This window comes from Equus przewalskii, chromosome 25 (genome assembly GCF_037783145.1).
Source record: "Equus przewalskii isolate Varuska chromosome 25, EquPr2, whole genome shotgun sequence".
NCBI classification, from domain to species: domain Eukaryota; kingdom Metazoa; phylum Chordata; class Mammalia; order Perissodactyla; family Equidae; genus Equus; species Equus przewalskii.
Window position 1 is genome coordinate 43,094,950 of NC_091855.1, and position 16,608 is coordinate 43,111,557.

General features: G+C 42.3%; 1 protein-coding gene across 11 annotated transcripts in view; it reads left to right on the top strand.

Annotated features, from left to right (window-relative positions):
• Positions 1–16,608, top strand: part of PPP2R5C (protein phosphatase 2 regulatory subunit B'gamma) — a 140,461-nt gene that overhangs the window by 90,465 nt on the left and 33,388 nt on the right. For all 11 annotated transcript variants that reach the window (XM_070593584.1, XM_070593586.1, XM_070593585.1 and 8 more), the window contains 3 exons: positions 14,606–14,716; positions 15,749–15,841; positions 15,928–16,058. In XM_070593584.1, the coding sequence (XP_070449685.1) occupies positions 14,606–14,716; positions 15,749–15,841; positions 15,928–16,058 (335 nt within the window). The remainder of the gene's footprint in view (positions 1–14,605; positions 14,717–15,748; positions 15,842–15,927; positions 16,059–16,608) is intronic.

Consider the following 16,608-nt stretch of genomic DNA (forward strand, 5'->3'; position numbering starts at 1 on the left):
CACTTTGAGGAATCCGAAGCTCTGTGGATATCGTACTCCTTGTGCTGCTTTTGAATATATTGCCGATTAGACTGGGCTGCTATATGGCTTCCTAACAGATTTATGGAGAGAATTCACATACCAGAGAATTCACACGTCTAAAATGTACAATTCACTGGTTTTTATATAGTCACAGGATTGTGCAGCTATCGTCGCATCTAATTTTATAACATTTTCATCCCGTTAAAAGAAATTCTATCCCCACTAACAGTCACTGCCATTCCTCCCTAACTCCCATCCCCAGCCCCTGGCAGCCGCTCATCTGCTTTCTGTCTCTCTTGTCTTCCTAACCTGCACATTTCATATAAATGGGATTATACAACATGTGGCCTTCTTTCACTTAGCATGATGTTTGCAAGGTTCATGCATGTTGTAGCCTGTATCAGTGCTGTTTATTGCTACGTAATATTCCCTTATATGGATATATACCACATTGTATTTATCCATTCATCCGTTATGGACATTTGAGTTATTTCTGCTACTTGGCAGTTAGGAATAGTGATGCTGTGAGCATTCACGTACAAGCTTTTGTGCACATATGTTTTCATTTCTCTTGAGTCTTTATCTAGGAGTGGATCTACTAGGTCACATGTTAACTTGGTGTTTAACATTTTGAAGAAATTATCAGACTTTTCCAAAGCATCTGCACCATTTTACATTCCCTCCAGCAGTATACAGGGGTTCCCGTCTCTCAACACGTGTTATCATCTGTCTTTTTGATGAAACCCATCCTAGTGGGTATGAAATGGGATCTCACTGGGGGTTTGATTTGCATTTCCCTCATGACTAATGATGGTGAGCATCTTTTCATGTGTGCTGTGTATTTTTTTACATCATAGACTTTAGACCTGGAATTTAACAGAACCTTACAGATCATCTAGCCTCACCCTTTTATTTTCCAGATTAAAAAAACTTAGGTTCAAGGAGATGAGAGTGAAGAGAAGCAATACTCGGGGGGAAACTCCTGGCATCAAGAGTCTCAGGCCCAAATTACATCAACTCCATTATCTCTTAATTTCAGTCATATTTTAAATATAACCAGCCATCTGTTTTTTCAATTAAATTACCTGGTTAATCTGTTTTTCAGGCATTGGCATTTTTCTTATAGTCAAAACACTGATAGCAAAATCAAGTAATAGCAAAGCCACTTTTTTCACGGAGCACCATTTTTACTTGAAGAATGACTGGCAAACTGGTTATTCAGACTTGAATATTTAGCAAACGTTTTCTCAAAAAAAAACAGATAAAATGAGAATGTTACTTCAAGAAAAATAACTGATAGTGTTTGTTGTCAATGATAAAATTCAAGCTTTCAGGCGAAAATTTGAATTTTGGAAAATTTGTATCAGTTATTACCAGCTTCAGCTTTCAGGTGCCACAGGCTCTCCCACTGAGATCAGATATGAACAAATGGGGTCTTTAATACTCTTGATGAAATGAGACCCCACTGGACTGATTTATAATTCAGTGAGCCAGTATTTTCCAAATGACCAATAAAAGATGTTACAAAATTGTTCATGGCCCAGAGAGCTATTCAAAGTGCAAGACGTGCCTAACTTGTCTAACTATAATAAATAATAAATAGTAAAGGTTTACTTTTTAATAACTTGATTTTTAAAAATTTCTCTGTATTTATTTCTAATACAATCAATATCAATAGATATAACTCTCATAAACAAAAGCTTTTCGGAGCCTAATTTTTAAATGGATCCTAGACCAAAGAGTTTGAGAACCGCTCTTCTGAAAGAGAGCTACTCGAAGGCTGCAGCCTAGGCACCACCTGGAGCTCGTTAGAAATGCTGCTGCTTGAGTCACAGCGCGCTCTGTTTTCCCGTCGTCTCTAGGTCGTTCTGAAGCATGCCAGAAGCTTAAGACTCACTGTCTCAGTCACCCTTCTGCACTGCCCCCTCTCAGATGAAAGCCCTCTTAGAACACCTGGGACAACTCTGTCTAACTTCCCCGGTTCATAAATTCCCTGAGAGGAAAATGTGTCATGCTCTCGCATTTCTTCCACTAAATTTAGCACAGTGACTTTTCCTAAGCTCAGTACCTATTCATTCAGTATGGACTTTTCTGCATAGACAAGGGCATTAAAACCAGTCTTAGTAGTCACAGATGAATATAACCTGAAGATCAGAGAAAGCATTGGCTGGATGGACGGTAGAACGAGTTGGATGGTTCAGAGGTCCTTCGTATCAAAGTGGACCTCTCTACAATTGCCCACGTCTGCTGTGCCGGATTAGTAAGTAGGCGACAGTGAGTGAGGTACAGCATCTGTCCTTGCACAGTCCGCCCTCTCTTGTCTGGGAGACTGTGTTCTGGAGGAATGTAGTTCAAACTGTTCATGGTAGCGGCCTTTGGATGGTGCGAATGTGCAGATTTTCGCCTTTCACTACATTTGTCGCTTTTTAAAAATTTAATCATCATGTACCACATTCCTCCTCATCAAAAATCAATAATAATATGTTTTCGTTAAAAAAAAAAAGCTCTCTGTATGTAGTATAATAGCAGTCCTGTTCTTATCAGGACCCATGTTGAGTTTTCAGGGAAAATTCATTCGTCCCATTATTTAATCCACAGTGCTTGCACAGGACTAGATGGTATCTTACAAGTTTTCTTTTCTTTTATGCTTAGGATTCAAGTCAGCGTTTTTCTTTAAGGGCAAGGGAGTTTTTCTCAGGTCCTTGGGGGAGGTTTCAGGCCCAGATCCCCGGGATGATTGTCTTACGCTTCACTGAGGATTGGCGTCGGACGTGCTCCTCCTCCTATTTTTGTGTCGATATTCGCAGTGTGTTCTGGAAAGTATTACTTGTTGTGAGGATGAAGAGAGTTTGGAAATGGGAGAGGAAAGAATACTTTGAATTAGAGGGTGTAGTACTTTAATCAATGAAGCTTTAAATAGTCTACAGATTTCTTTCAAGTGATGATTTAAATTATGCATCCCCTTTTCTGCTTAGTTATTGTTTCAAAGTCACTGTAACACGTTAAAGAAGCGCTGACCTCAGCGATAAGCCAAAAGAAGATTAAAACATAAAGTGCTTTTTGAAGTCCAGAGAGTGATTTTACTTTAAATATCAGCGAGCCATTTCTTGATTTCCTCTTATCATTTTGAGAGAATTTCCCTTTGTTCTGTTTGATATTTTTACATTGTAGAAGAAATGCATGCTTATTTTAGAATAAGTAAAATGAATACAAAAGAGGAAGTAAAAGTTAATCTTTTTCCTTACTCCACCCCTCCCCAATTCTACCTATACACATCCTCACCTGCAGCCAGCCAATTTAGATGTATGGGTTTTTCCCAAAAGTCAACTAAAAAACTTTTGGAGATGATGAATATGTTTGTTATCTTGATTATATGATGATTTCACAGATCTATGCCTATGTTAAATGTATTGCATTATACACTTTAAAATGTACAATTAATTGTATGTCAATTATACCTCAGTGAACCTAGGGTTTTTTAAAGCTCCTAAATTGATGGGAATTTCTTTTGGTCTAGGAGTACAGTGAAGAAATTGCTAAGATTAAGGACATTGTGAACCAAGAACATTTGGGAACTTAGTCCTAGTAAATATCTTTCTGTAATATTTTTAATTAATTTTTAATTTACATACAGCAAAATTCACTCTTGTTCTCTGAGATTTGATAAATACATATAGTCACGCAACCACGACAGTCAAGATACAGAACAGTTCCATCACCCTCCAGAAACATTGCTCTATGCTCCTCTTTCACAGTCAGACCTTCCGCCTGCCTCTTATCCCTGGCCGCCACTGATCTGTCCTCTAGCTCTGTCATTGTGTCTTCTCCAGAATGTCGTATAAATGGACTTGTGCCTTTTGAGTCTGGCTTCTTTCATTCAGCATGTGTCTGAGGTTCATCCATGTTGTTGATTTATCAGTAGTTTGTTCCTTTTAATCGCTCAGTAGCCTCTCATTATACAAAAGTGCCACCATTTATCCACTCCCCACTTCAGGGATATTTGGGTTGTTGCCAGTTTTGGGCAATAAAACTGCTATAAATATTCATGTACAAGTTTTGGACATAAGTTTTTATTTGACTTAGGTAAACACATAGGCATGAGGCTGCTGGGTCATACTGTGTTTGTTAACTTTCTAAGAAGCTGCCAGACTGTTTTCCAAAGTGGCTGGACCATTTTGCAGCTCACCAGCAGTGTATGAGATTTCTGGTTGTTCTGTGTCCTCATCAACATTTGGTATCATCAGTCCTTTTATCTCATTTTGGCTTTAATTTGCATTTCTCTAATGACTAATGATGCGGAGCATTTTTTCCTGTGCTTATTTGTCATTTGTTTATCTTCCTTGTGAAGTGTCTGTTCAAATTGTTTGCCCATTTTTTAATTGGGTTGTTTGTTTTCTTATTGAGTTTGAGATTTCTTCACATATTCTGGATACAAATCCTTTGCCAATTAGGTGATTTGCAAATATTTTCTAGTGTGTGGCTTGTCTTTTTATTTTAACGGTGTCTTTTATAGAGCTTAAATTTAGATGAAGTCTAACTTAAGATTTGCTTCTTTCATGGGTAGTGCTTTTGGTATCATAGCTAAGAAATCTTTGCCTAACCCAAGCTCACAAAGATTTTCTCCTGAAAGTTTTATAGTTTGACATTTTCCGTTTAGGTCTGTGATCCATTTTGACGGAGGTGCGTTTTTTGGCGTGTGGATGTCCAGGTATTCTGTTTATTGAAAACTGTCTCTTGAAAAGACTAACCATTCTCCGTTGAATTGCCTTTGCGCTTTTGTCAAAAATCAGTTGACCGCATTTGTGAGTCTGTTTCTGGACTCGCTGTTCTGTTCCATTGATCTGGGGATCGCTCTGCTCACCCATGCCATACTGTCTTCGTTATTGTCGCCGTAGAGTACATTTTGAGATCAGCTAGTAGGAGTGCGCCAGCCTTGGTTTTCTTTTTCACAGTTGTTTGGCTGTTCTACCTATTTTGCCTTTCCATATAAGTTTTAGAATCAGCTTGTTGTTATCTACAAAATATCCTTCAAGAGTTTTGATTGGAATTGCACTGAGTATGTAGATTTGGAGAGAATTGATATCTTAACAATAGTGAATCTTTCAATCCATGTACACAGTTTATCTTCCCGTTTTGATCTTTTCTGTTTTGTAGTTTTTGGCATACAGATCCTATATGTATTTTTTTAGATTCATAGCTATTTCATTTTTTGGTGCTTTAGTAATTGGGGCTGTTTGTTTATTTTCTAATTTTTTGTTGTCTGGTTTTTCTTGCAGTTCTATCAGGTTTTACTTCTTGGTGTTCGGTGCATAAATATTAGTAGTATTTATTAGTTGAATTGACTCCTCTATCACTAGAAAATGATCCTCTTTATCCCTGCTGATGTCTTTTGCCCCAATTCTGCCTTGTCTGGTGTTGGTATCACCCCTCCAGCTCTCTGTTGACCAGTGTGAGCACAGTGCGTCTTTTTCCTGCCTTTTACTTTTGACCAGTTTGTCTTTGTGTTTCAGTGGCCTTATTGTGGACAGCTTATGGTTGGGTCTTTTTTATTCATTCAGATAATCTCTGCCTTTTGATTGGGATGTTCAAACCATTTGCCTTTAACGTGAGTGTTGATCTTGTTGGGTTTAAATGTCTTGCTTTTTTCCCCTATTTGTCCCATCTGTTCCTCGTTCCCTTTTCCTCTTTTTCTGCTTTCTTTTGGATCACTTGAGCACTTTTTATGATTCCATGTTATCTCTTGTTGGCTTTTTAACTATAACCCTTTATTGTTTGATCTCAATTACGTATTTAGCTTTTCTAGAATACATCTTTAACTTGTCACAGTCTACCTTCAAATCATAATATACGATTTCACGTAGAATATAAAAAGTTTACAACAGTGTATTCTATTTCTCCTCTCTATCTTTCTTCTAGTGTTCTCTTGTCATGCATTTTACTTCTTCATGTTATAAACCCTACAGTATATTTTTTAAACAATTATCATGTAAAGAGATTTAAATAATGTTTTCAAAACTTTTATACTTACCTAGATAGTTGCCATTTTCAGTGTTCTTCCTTCCATTGTGTAGATCCAGATATACATCTGATATCAATTTCCTTCTGCTTGAAGGACTTTGTTTAATATTTATTGTAGCATAGATGTACTGTTGATTAATTCTTTCCACTTCTGTATGTCTGAAAAAGTCTTGTTTTTTTTTTCCGTCTGTGATTTTGAAAGATGTGCTTGCTGGGTATGGAATTCTAGGTCAGAGCTTTAGGCTTTAAAAATTTTGCTCCTCCGTCTCCTTGCTTGCCTTGTTTCTGATGAGAAATCCGCTGCCAATCTTATTTTTGTTTCTCTCGGCATAATGTGTCTTTTTTCCTATGGCTACTTTTAAAAAGATTTTCTCTTTTATTGTTCTTTTTAAGCAATTTGATTGTGATGTGCCTTGGTGTGTTTTCTTTGTTTTTCTTATGTGTAGAGTTCATTTATAGTTTTCATCGAATTTGGGAAAGTATTTGGCCATTGTCACTTGAGATTTTTCTCTCCCCTGCCCCCTCTCGTGCTGTAGAGACACCAGCATCATGTATATTAGGCTTCGTAGCGTCATCCCCCAGCTGTCTGGTGCTCTTTTTCTTTTCCATCTTTTTTCCTTTCTTCGTTTCCTTTTGTCAGTTTCTTGGCTGTCTTCAAGTTTGCTGATCTTTTCTGCAGTGTCTCCGTTGGTGTTAATTCCCATCCAGTAAATTTTTCATCTCATGTTGTACTTTCCATCTCTAGTAGTTTGATTTGTACCTTCCACGTCTCCACCTAACTTTTTGAACACAGAATACTATTATACTATCCTTGTCTGCTAATTCTAACATTGTGTCAATTCCAGGTCAGTTCAATGGATTGGTTTTTCTTCTCATTGTGAATCATATTTTCTGCTTCTTTGAGTGTCCAGTAATTTTTTATTGGATGCCTGACACTGTGAATTTTGCCTTGTTGAGCACCACATACTTACGTATTTCTATTAATGTTCTTGAGATTAATTTTAGGATGCAGTTAAGTTCCTTGCAAACAGTTTGATCCTTTTGGTTCTTGCTTTTAAGATGTGTTAGGAAGGACCCTAACCAGAACCATAGTAATTCTGTGATTAATGGTCCTCCCCTACCTTCTGATCGTGAGCCCAATGCTCCATGAATTAGGAATTTTTCCAGGCTAGTTGTTGGGAACAGGCACTGTTCCCAGGCCTGGTCAGGTCCTGGATCTGTCTGATCCTTTCAGATGGTTCTTTTCTCGGCCTCTAGTAGTTTTCTCACACAAATATGCTGATCAGAAGTCTACTGAATAGTTGAGGAGGACCTCTGCAGTCACTGGAACGCTCCCTCTCTCTTCGCAGCTCTCGCCTCTCTGGGACTTTGCCTTATAAATTCTGACCACCTTTGCCTGCTGGACGGCACCTGTGTTTTTTCTCTCTGTGCTGCAACCTGGATGTTCCATCAAGGCAGTAAGCGGGGTAATTGTAGGGTATATTTCGTTTGTCTCCAGTCTTTCAGGGATCTCTTTCCTTCACTGCCTGAAATCCTGTGTCTCAAAAACCATAATTCCATGTATTTTTGCTCAGTTCTTTGATTGTTTCAAGAGGTAGAGTAAATCCTGTCCCTATTACTCCATCTTATCTGGAAGCATAAGTCTCTACTTCATTTTTAACAGATACTTAACACAACTCGGTCCACACAGGTGATCCATCAATGATTCCAAAAAATGTACCAATCAGAGGTTATTCGCATAATTCATAATTCTGTAACCGTAAATATCTAGTTGGTGAGGGGGACATAGCAGGAAAATGTTGGCTCTACATACATGACTGGGAAGTAGTACTTTAGCTCTGAAACTTCCTTTTTCAGTCTATTTATATCATATAGGATGAAGAAAATATATTTTTGCTATTCTAAAGCATTCCTAAACTTTCTCACATTATACTGAAAAAAATATAGAATATTATATATAATATATTAGAATGTTAATAGTAAAATCTACTTGGTGGCTGTATGGTTATTCACTATAAAATTCAACTTTTTGCATTGAGATTTTTCATAACAAAATAGTGGGAATACATCATTGTATTCTATGTAAATCTATGTAAATCTATGTAAAACTAACCTTTGGCCCAGAGTAAATAACTTGAGAAACTTCCAAATCCAGTGTTATCTTTAAATACCTTTAATTGAATTATAAGTCTTACAAGTTATTGCTTATGTTGTATAAGTACATTTCTATTCTTAAACTCAAAAATTAAAATTAAGGAATAAACTCATACATGATTATAAATGACTAGCATATTTTCATTTAAAGTAAGATGGTATTGTACTTTTAGTTGTGAAATAGTCATAAAATTTAAATATCCATTATTTGAAAACTTGAGATTAAATTTCCTTTATTAAGAATTCTATGGGGGCTGGCCCCATGACCAAGTGGTTAAGTTCACGCACTCTACTTTGGTGGCCTGGGTTTTCGCTGGTTCGGATCCTGGGCGCATACATGGCACTGCTCGTCAGGCCATGCTGAGGCAGCATCCCACATAGCACAACCAGAGGCACTCACAACTAGAATATGCAACTATGCACTGGGGGGCTTTAGGGAGAAGAGAAAAAAAAAAAGATTGGCAGCAGTTGTTAGCTCAGATGCCAATCTTTAGAAGAAAAAAAAATAGAATTCTACAAAGATTTGTAGGTTTTTATTTCCATATCTTTAACTGTTAAAGAACATATTTAAATGATTATAAAAATAGCAAGCTATTCAAAATAAGAATTTAACTTATAGTTGTTTTCATAAAATATCACATTCTGGCATCTATTTGGAGGTAAAGCTACATTCTTGGAAAGCAGCTCTTGCCTTAGAGAAAGTGATGGTCTTAACTTGTGGACAAGGAGACCCTGCTGTGTCTCACCTCACGTGTTTATTGAGTGTTCTGTGCCAGGTGGTGCGATGGGGCCCGGGTGTGGTGCCGGGAGGAAGACATCAAACCAGAATTCCCCAACCATGCAGTTATATTTGAGACAAATATCATGAAGAAAATGTACAGCATTATAGAAGAGCTTAAAATTTGGGATCCAGTTAGGTTTGGGGTCGGGGAAGGCTCCCCTGATGAAATTGGGGTGAGATCTAAAGATTTAATCAAAAATTTTTCAATTTTCGGGTAATTACTTGGTGTTGCAGTTAGTAAGTGACTGATATGTGCTTTTCCCAGGGGATCCACTTACTCTCCACGGGTGTTGGAGGACCTCCTAGGTGCCAGGCCCACGGCAGGCACTGGGGATTGAGCAGTGCCTGAGTAGTGGCGCGTACATTCCCTGGGATGACAGCTCAGCTTTGCCATGAAAGCAAATTCTAACTAACCTGACAAATGAGGAAAGGGAGTTTTTCCCTATAAGATTGCTACTAGGATTTTTATCATCCACCTAAATTTTAAATGACATTCATTGAGTTCATCAAAAATCCAGTTAGAATTATGTTTAAGATCACATTCAGTGTATAAATTGCTTTGTGGACAAGTTACATCTTTGTAATATAACGTCATGCAACTCTGGAGAGCGAAAGTCTCGTCCATTCATTCAGGAATTCCTCAGTGCCCTTTATCAGGTGTTTATGCTCTCCTCGAGGCCTGTACCTGGGGTGTGGGGCCCTAGGCCCAGGGTTATTTTTGCAGCTGTGTGTGACTTCTCCTGTCAGTTGTGTTGCCTAGTTGCTTGTCATTGGTGGAGAGATGTTGCTGTTAGTTTTGTATTTTTGGTTTTTGTATTGGTGGCCTAGCTGTGATGGCCTCTCTGTGGTGTCTGTTGGTTTTTGCAGATAGATTGTATCATTTGCTAACAAATAGCAATTTTCTATTTAGTAAAGTAATGTGTAGGGCCAGCCCAGTTGCGTAGTGGTTGCATTCACACAGTCCACTTCAGCAGCCTGGGGTTTGCAGGTTCGGATCCCTGGTGTGGACCTAGCACTGCTCATCAAGCCACACTGTGGCAGCGTCCCACATACAAAATAGAGGAAGATTGAGACAGATGTTAGCTCAGAGACAATCTTCCTCACCAAAAACTAAAACTAAAAATAATGTGAATGAGCTCTCCCTCTCCAAAAATGCATCTCTTAGACTATGGCTCTCAGGTCCTAGTATTTCTATTACAAGAGGAAGTGTGTCTGGAGGAACTGTAGCTTGGCCTTTGGTGGACTCACCTTCATAAATCTCGTTCACATGAATAAAACAATAAATAACAAAGTAGAATAACCTTGTGGTTTTGAACAGAGAACTGAATAATCAACCTTTTTTTCCTCGTCGTCTCTGAAATTAGATTATCAGTGTTCTTTGGCGTGTATCCCTGCGTATTTCAAACCTTCATGTATTACACTGTCTACAGTGAGGCCGCGGCATGAATGTTTTATTGCCTCGCCCATTGGTAATGAATGTTACAGGGATGGAACCGGCTGAGTGATATTGCTGAATTGTAAGGATTTTCCGTAAAGTTGCTTCTTGAGCCATTTTGGTTCACATCTACTTCAGTAAATTTAGCAGTTCGGAGAAGAACATCTGCAAGGCTGACTTAAGTACTGAAAGCTGAAGTGTCAAGAAAGCTGTAGAAGCACGTCTTCCTGATGTCACAGAGTCAGTCCGCACCACACCGGCGGCTGTGTGGGCCTCGTGCGTGCCCGCACACATGTCTGAAGACTGTTTACTGTAGTGCTTTCCATTTCACACGTGCCCAGTGCGAAGAAGGGATCTACCCTCTTTCAACAGAGGGAAAACCGAGGCTTGGGCAGCTTTCTCAGTCCAAAGTCCTGCTTCTAGGTAGGCGGAGGGTCAGGGAAGGCTGGCCCCTCTAGGCCCTGCTGCCTCTCTGCGTGGGCTGATTTGGGCTCTGTCCATGCCTTGGTGTGCACTCTGAATCAGAGTATTCCGCTGAGAGGTTATAATGGATCTGTGTGACCCCTGTCAGACCTACAGTAGAAAGAAGATTCCCTTTGGTCTCCGTGGCAGGATGCTGATGAAGATCACCATCTGTGGTTCTCTGAGTGAATGCCGCGCCTGGACAGCACGGCGCTCCCTCCGAGCACGCGGACCTCCGCACCACAATGCTCAGCTAATTTGACCCCTGAAGCTTTTACACTGAGAAATGTTGCTAGGCTAGAAACCCAAGAATAATTTGAGGTGGCCTGCTGTATGCCTTGTGCTCTTTTATCTAAATATTAGTTTTTAGTATATTTAAGCTTTTCTAGAGATGAGCATTAAATTAATGCAGTGTAATGTGATAGGAAAGGTGGGTAGAAATTACAGCACGAGATTTTTTTTTCCTGCTTGAAAGAAATGTTTTTATCAATTAGAGTTGGCCGATAATAAAACTTCCTGGATCTAGGATGGCCATCCTCCCAGGATACTGAAAAGGGGAACGTTTGCATTAAAAGCAGATGGGTCTGTGTCCCCTTGCAGACTCCTAGCTCAGCATCTAGGACTAGGCGCATGCGCAGGTGTTGAGGATGGTCTGTGGCTGAGGGAACACTGCGACAGGGCTGAAACTAGAGGCATTAGCTTCACTGCTGGTAGAATACAGCCAGGTTACTAAGGAGTCTCACCTAAGCTGGTGTATTGGTTAGAGTTCTACCAGAGAAGCAGAACCAGTGGGACAGAGAGAGGCAATAGAGAAAGAGAGACACAGAGAGAGAGGGAGACATGATTTTGAGGAACTGTCATGCCTTGTGGAGTGCGGCGGGGCAAGTCCGACCTCCATCGGGCCGGAGCCCACGCTGCCGTCCACAGTGGGTTCTTCCTCACAGAAACCGCAGTTTGCTCTTAAGACTTTTCACTGATCGCGTGAGGCCCACCTCCATTCTCGAGGGTTATCTCCTTGACTTGCTGTCACCCGATTGTAGATGTAAGCACAACTACAGGATGTCTTCACAGTGACACCGGGTTCCTGTTTGATTGAGTGACGGGGTACCCTGAGACCAGCCATCACACTGGGCCGCGTTTTACTTTTTTCAACCACTAGGTGTTGAATCTTCTTTTCCTGCCCCTTGTTGGTCATCTCTGGTTATAGCCATCCCACCTGGTTCAGCACCTTAACCCCAGGCTCAGAACCTCATGTGCGCCCCTCCCCTTGGGCAGCCTGGCCGGTGAGGGACCTAAAGTAGGAGAGGCGCTAAAGGGGCCGGCCTGGGCCCTGAGCAGTGGGGAGGGCAGCTGCCTTGTATCTGCTGCCCTAGCCTCTGCTGGTGTGGCGTTTCCCTCCTGTCTGGGACATCTGTGCTCTAGAGAGTTTTCAGCATCACTAAAGACCCCTTCCCAGGGGAGCAGCCGTCTCCCCTTCCGTCCAAACCTCCACCCCCTCGGTGGGCAAACTGACCGCTCCCTTGGCAGTTCCTGGGCAGCTCCACCGCCCCCCTCTCCCCTTGGACCTCTGTGTTCCTCGAGTACAGCCACAGGAACCTCACAGGAGCAGGCCCACACGGTCCCTTCTGGGTGCACTGCACCCCGATGTCACAGGCTGCTCCAGCAAGTCTCCTGCCTTCTGAAGCCTCCAGGAGAGGCCAGCACAGTGTGTATGCACAGACACCGCCGCCACCCAGGGGTGCCGTGCCCATGCTGGACCTCTGGCTCTGGTCCACCAGAGAACAGGGTGCTCGCCTCCTGCTCTTTAAGACACCTCCAGTCTCTAGGTGACTCTCTTGAAGCCCCCCAATCATTTGGCTTTGAGGGAGAGGCTAGAAAACCCCAGCTCAGGAATGCCGCTTTCCTCGTAAAGACCTCAGACTCAGTTGTGACTCTCTCCTCTCTGATCCTCGGCAGCCCAGGAAGGTGACAGCCCAGGGCAGTGGCTGGTGAGGGCACAGCTGGTTCTGCTGCCCCCCACAAGCACTGGAGGAGATGACAGGTGGGCTTTTCGTGTCTCCTCCTTTTCTGTGGGCTTTGAAATCAGGGTGCCAAGAGGAGACCCCTCACTGCCTGTCCCCTGGGGGTCTGGGAGCCAGTGACTGAGGACATGCCCTGTCTGCCTGTTGGTTAACCACCGTTGTCTGGGAGGCCTCTCCCAGGACTCTCTACATACCCCGATCACAGGTATCAGACCATTTTTTCCCGCTACTTGTGTCTTATGAGCATTACTCATATTTTTGCTAAAAGATTTTTTAATGAATTGATTCTGGATTTCCAGCCGTTTTTTTTTTTTTTTTTCATACTTTCCATTCCTCTGCCATCGGTGTGTCATGTTATAGTTACTCTACATCAGCTTAGACGATACAGAGAACAAACATTTGATTCTCAGGGCTTTTAGAGCTGATGACTTGAGTGAATATTTCTCTTAATGAAAATGATGTTAAGGTTTGGAGCTCAATATCAATGACAGTAAAGACAGGAAGAAACAAAATGGGTGACACTGAGTCATAGCTCGGTCCTTATGAGACGAGTCTGAACAGCCGGGCTTGCCCTGGACTCTCCGCAGATACTTCTGGTCATCATGGGGTCAGATCTCATCTCGTGTGTTGGGCGTTTTGAGTTTGTGCCGAGGGGAGTGGTGGGACAGGGGCTCTTTTGGATCATCTGTGAGAGCCATTCCCCACAGCCCAGTTCTGTAACTGGCATATGGTGGGTTCAAAGATCATACTTAAACTTGCTACAAAAGAAAAATGTTATACATTGATGATACAGAAAAACTAAACTTTTTATATCGCAAATCTGTCAGTGTATATTGTGCTTTACCTAGAGATCTAACTTTTCGTATTAACCATGTGGGCGTGAAAATGTACCTGTGCTCCAAAGAATTCTAGATTTTATGTGGGAAACATCTGTTATCAAACACACTGATTTTTACGAAGCTGAAATTAACCAGAGCCTGGGCTGGGGGAGGGGTGAAGGGCAGTATAAAGGTGGGGATCAGAGAAAAGGGCAGCAGGTCGTCCGGGGGGATCATCCAAACTCCAGAGATGTCTTCTTCCTAAGTTATCTCCTCGTAAGGCCAGACAGGCTAAGAGAAGTTGTGACTGCCCAGTCCCTGGGCACATGGCCAGGCCTCCGGTGACAATGCTTCTCCTTGCTAACATGCAGCCCTTTCTCTGGAAATGGTCCTCTAGCTGCCCACCCAGAGGTCAGTCTGTCCCGATTGTGCCGTCCTCGTCATTGCTGACTGCAGAGCACTTGGCGTGGAAGTCGCATAAGTCATCTCTGTAGTACGGTGTTTCCATTTCTTTCCTCTCCTCTGTCTCCTCCCTGACCTCACCGTTTTCTTACCAGCACTTGGAACATCCTCCTTGCTTTCGCACCTACTGGATATAATGAAGGCCTTAGACGCCAGCCCTGCCGGTCAGCATCTGTTAGCACTGCTTGTCTGCAAAAGATTACAGCTCAGAGTCAAGTGGGGATCTCGGTGGTCACCTGCCTGCAGCCATGGTCCTGCGGCAGTTTTGACCCAGGATCTCGTTGGGGACCCGTACTGCTTCTGAATTTTGAGAATTACTACAAGCCAGATAACACGGGAAGCAGCTATCATTAGAATTACTTAAGATTTTTTAAATGTTCTCTGTAAATATTTTTAATGTCCTGGTTATAATTCTAGAATATGTGGATTTTAGTTTGCAGTTAACATGTTTCGAACATTACCACCTTCCTCCAACCCCACGGGAGCAGAATTTGACCCAGAGGAAGACGAACCAACGTTAGAAGCGGCCTGGCCTCATCTACAGGTACTGAGTCCGGGAGCGCGCTGCAGTTGAGTGTGGGCAGGGTTTTCTCTAAAGCAAGGACTCTGGCCCTAGGGCCTCTCCAGCTGATTGCAAATGGGCCCCTGACCTTTAGTGACATAGACCTTGCAAACCTCACATAGAAGAGAAGTATTTTAGCAGAAGAGAGAATATTTAATGGGTTTTTGTTTGTTTGGCCACTTGACACAAACTACAAAAATATGGATTGCCAATATGTTTTCAGTGGAATGACCACTTTGTTGACAGCCATCAAATTGAGGCCTGGAGGGCTTAAGCAGACATCTCCCAGTTGTGGATCCTTAGATGCAGTGTGCCCACCCTCCACCCCAGAGCTCCCCTGCCTTTTTCAGACACATTTGTCAGGAGAAAGGTGGGCTGGGACGCCTGAGAGAAGGCACTGAAACTAGTGTGAGCAGAGCACGTGCTGCATGCTGGACTGGGAGGCGTGGGTCACTCGTAGGAGGGGAAATGGAGAGGTGAAAACCTGAGAAGGAACTAGATGGGAGCAAACGAAAAGGAGGGCTCTCTCTCGAGCCGAGCATGCTCTCCCACAGCGTAACCATGACAGCGTGCAGCCCACTCGTGAAGGGGGGATGTCCCGGCCGCAGCTGACTGTGTCTGTGATCTGCTCCCCTGGCAGTCTCGGTTCTTGTCACCTGCCAGGACACTTGTAGGTGACCAGCTGCACATCTCACCCAGAATTTGGTCACAGCCTGGCTTGTGTTGGCTGTGCACTGTGGTCCCTGAGCAGCGTGATTTTAGCGTTGGTGACATCACCCTGGAAATCATTTTTGTTTAAATGCCATTTAAGGGGCTAGTCTGTGGTTCTTAGCTAAATAAAACAATTACCCTCATCACTTATAATTAAATTGTCATGTGATTTGGCATTGATTCTGTAGGTATGTAGCTTTTTTTAAAAGGCTAATATTTGCAGAAAAGATTCAACTAATGGTGTATTTTAATCTCCGTTTAATAAAATGCCGTGTTATTTGACTCTTTTTCTTTTCCTCCTAGCTTGTTTATGAATTTTTCTTAAGATTTTTAGAGTCTCCAGATTTCCAACCTAATATAGCGAAGAAATATATTGATCAGAAGTTTGTATTGCAGGTAAGGTACAAACTAACTGAAATTACAAAAGCCCTACTATACGGAGAGAGAACACCAAATCACTAAGTGTCTTTTTCTTCCTGAAGCTTTTAGAGCTCTTTGACAGTGAAGATCCTCGAGAGAGAGATTTTCTTAAAACTACCCTTCACAGAATCTATGGCAAGTTCTTAGGCTTAAGAGCTTACATCAGAAAACAGATAAATAATATATTTTATAGGTAAGTCGGTGTGTGGCTGACACCTCTCTTTTTGCATGGTGATGTTCATTTTCAACTTAATGCTCGCCCCGCTCATCGTTTCCTTTGGCAGGTGACTAAGGAGCAGTAGTGGCTGTTTCTGAGCAGCCTGCTCATCATGTCCAGGTGGGCCCCATCTTGACCTTGGTTTCTGTGCTGGGCTGGGGTTGGCTGTTGATCTGTCTGAAGCCAACTGTTTCCTTCCACCAGCACGTTACTTCATTCTTCCGCTGTAGAAACTCAGTAAAAGAAGGAGGGAGTGAGGAGTGAAGCAGCCAATCTTTAGAAAGTCTCAGAAGATCTAAAAACTTAGATCTGAGGTTGAGAGGCGCCCCTGTGCACCAAGAGAGAAGGAGGCCCTGCTGGGAGCAGCACAGGAGGCAGGGCAGCCTCCATCCATCACAGCCATCCCCAGGCCTGCAGGACAGTGGAGGCTGGTCAGGCTGGGAGGCTGGTTGCCATAGTTGTCCCGTCTGGGTTTGCCTAGAGGAGGGCACAGCCCCATGGCTCATGAAAGCATGTTCTGGAACAT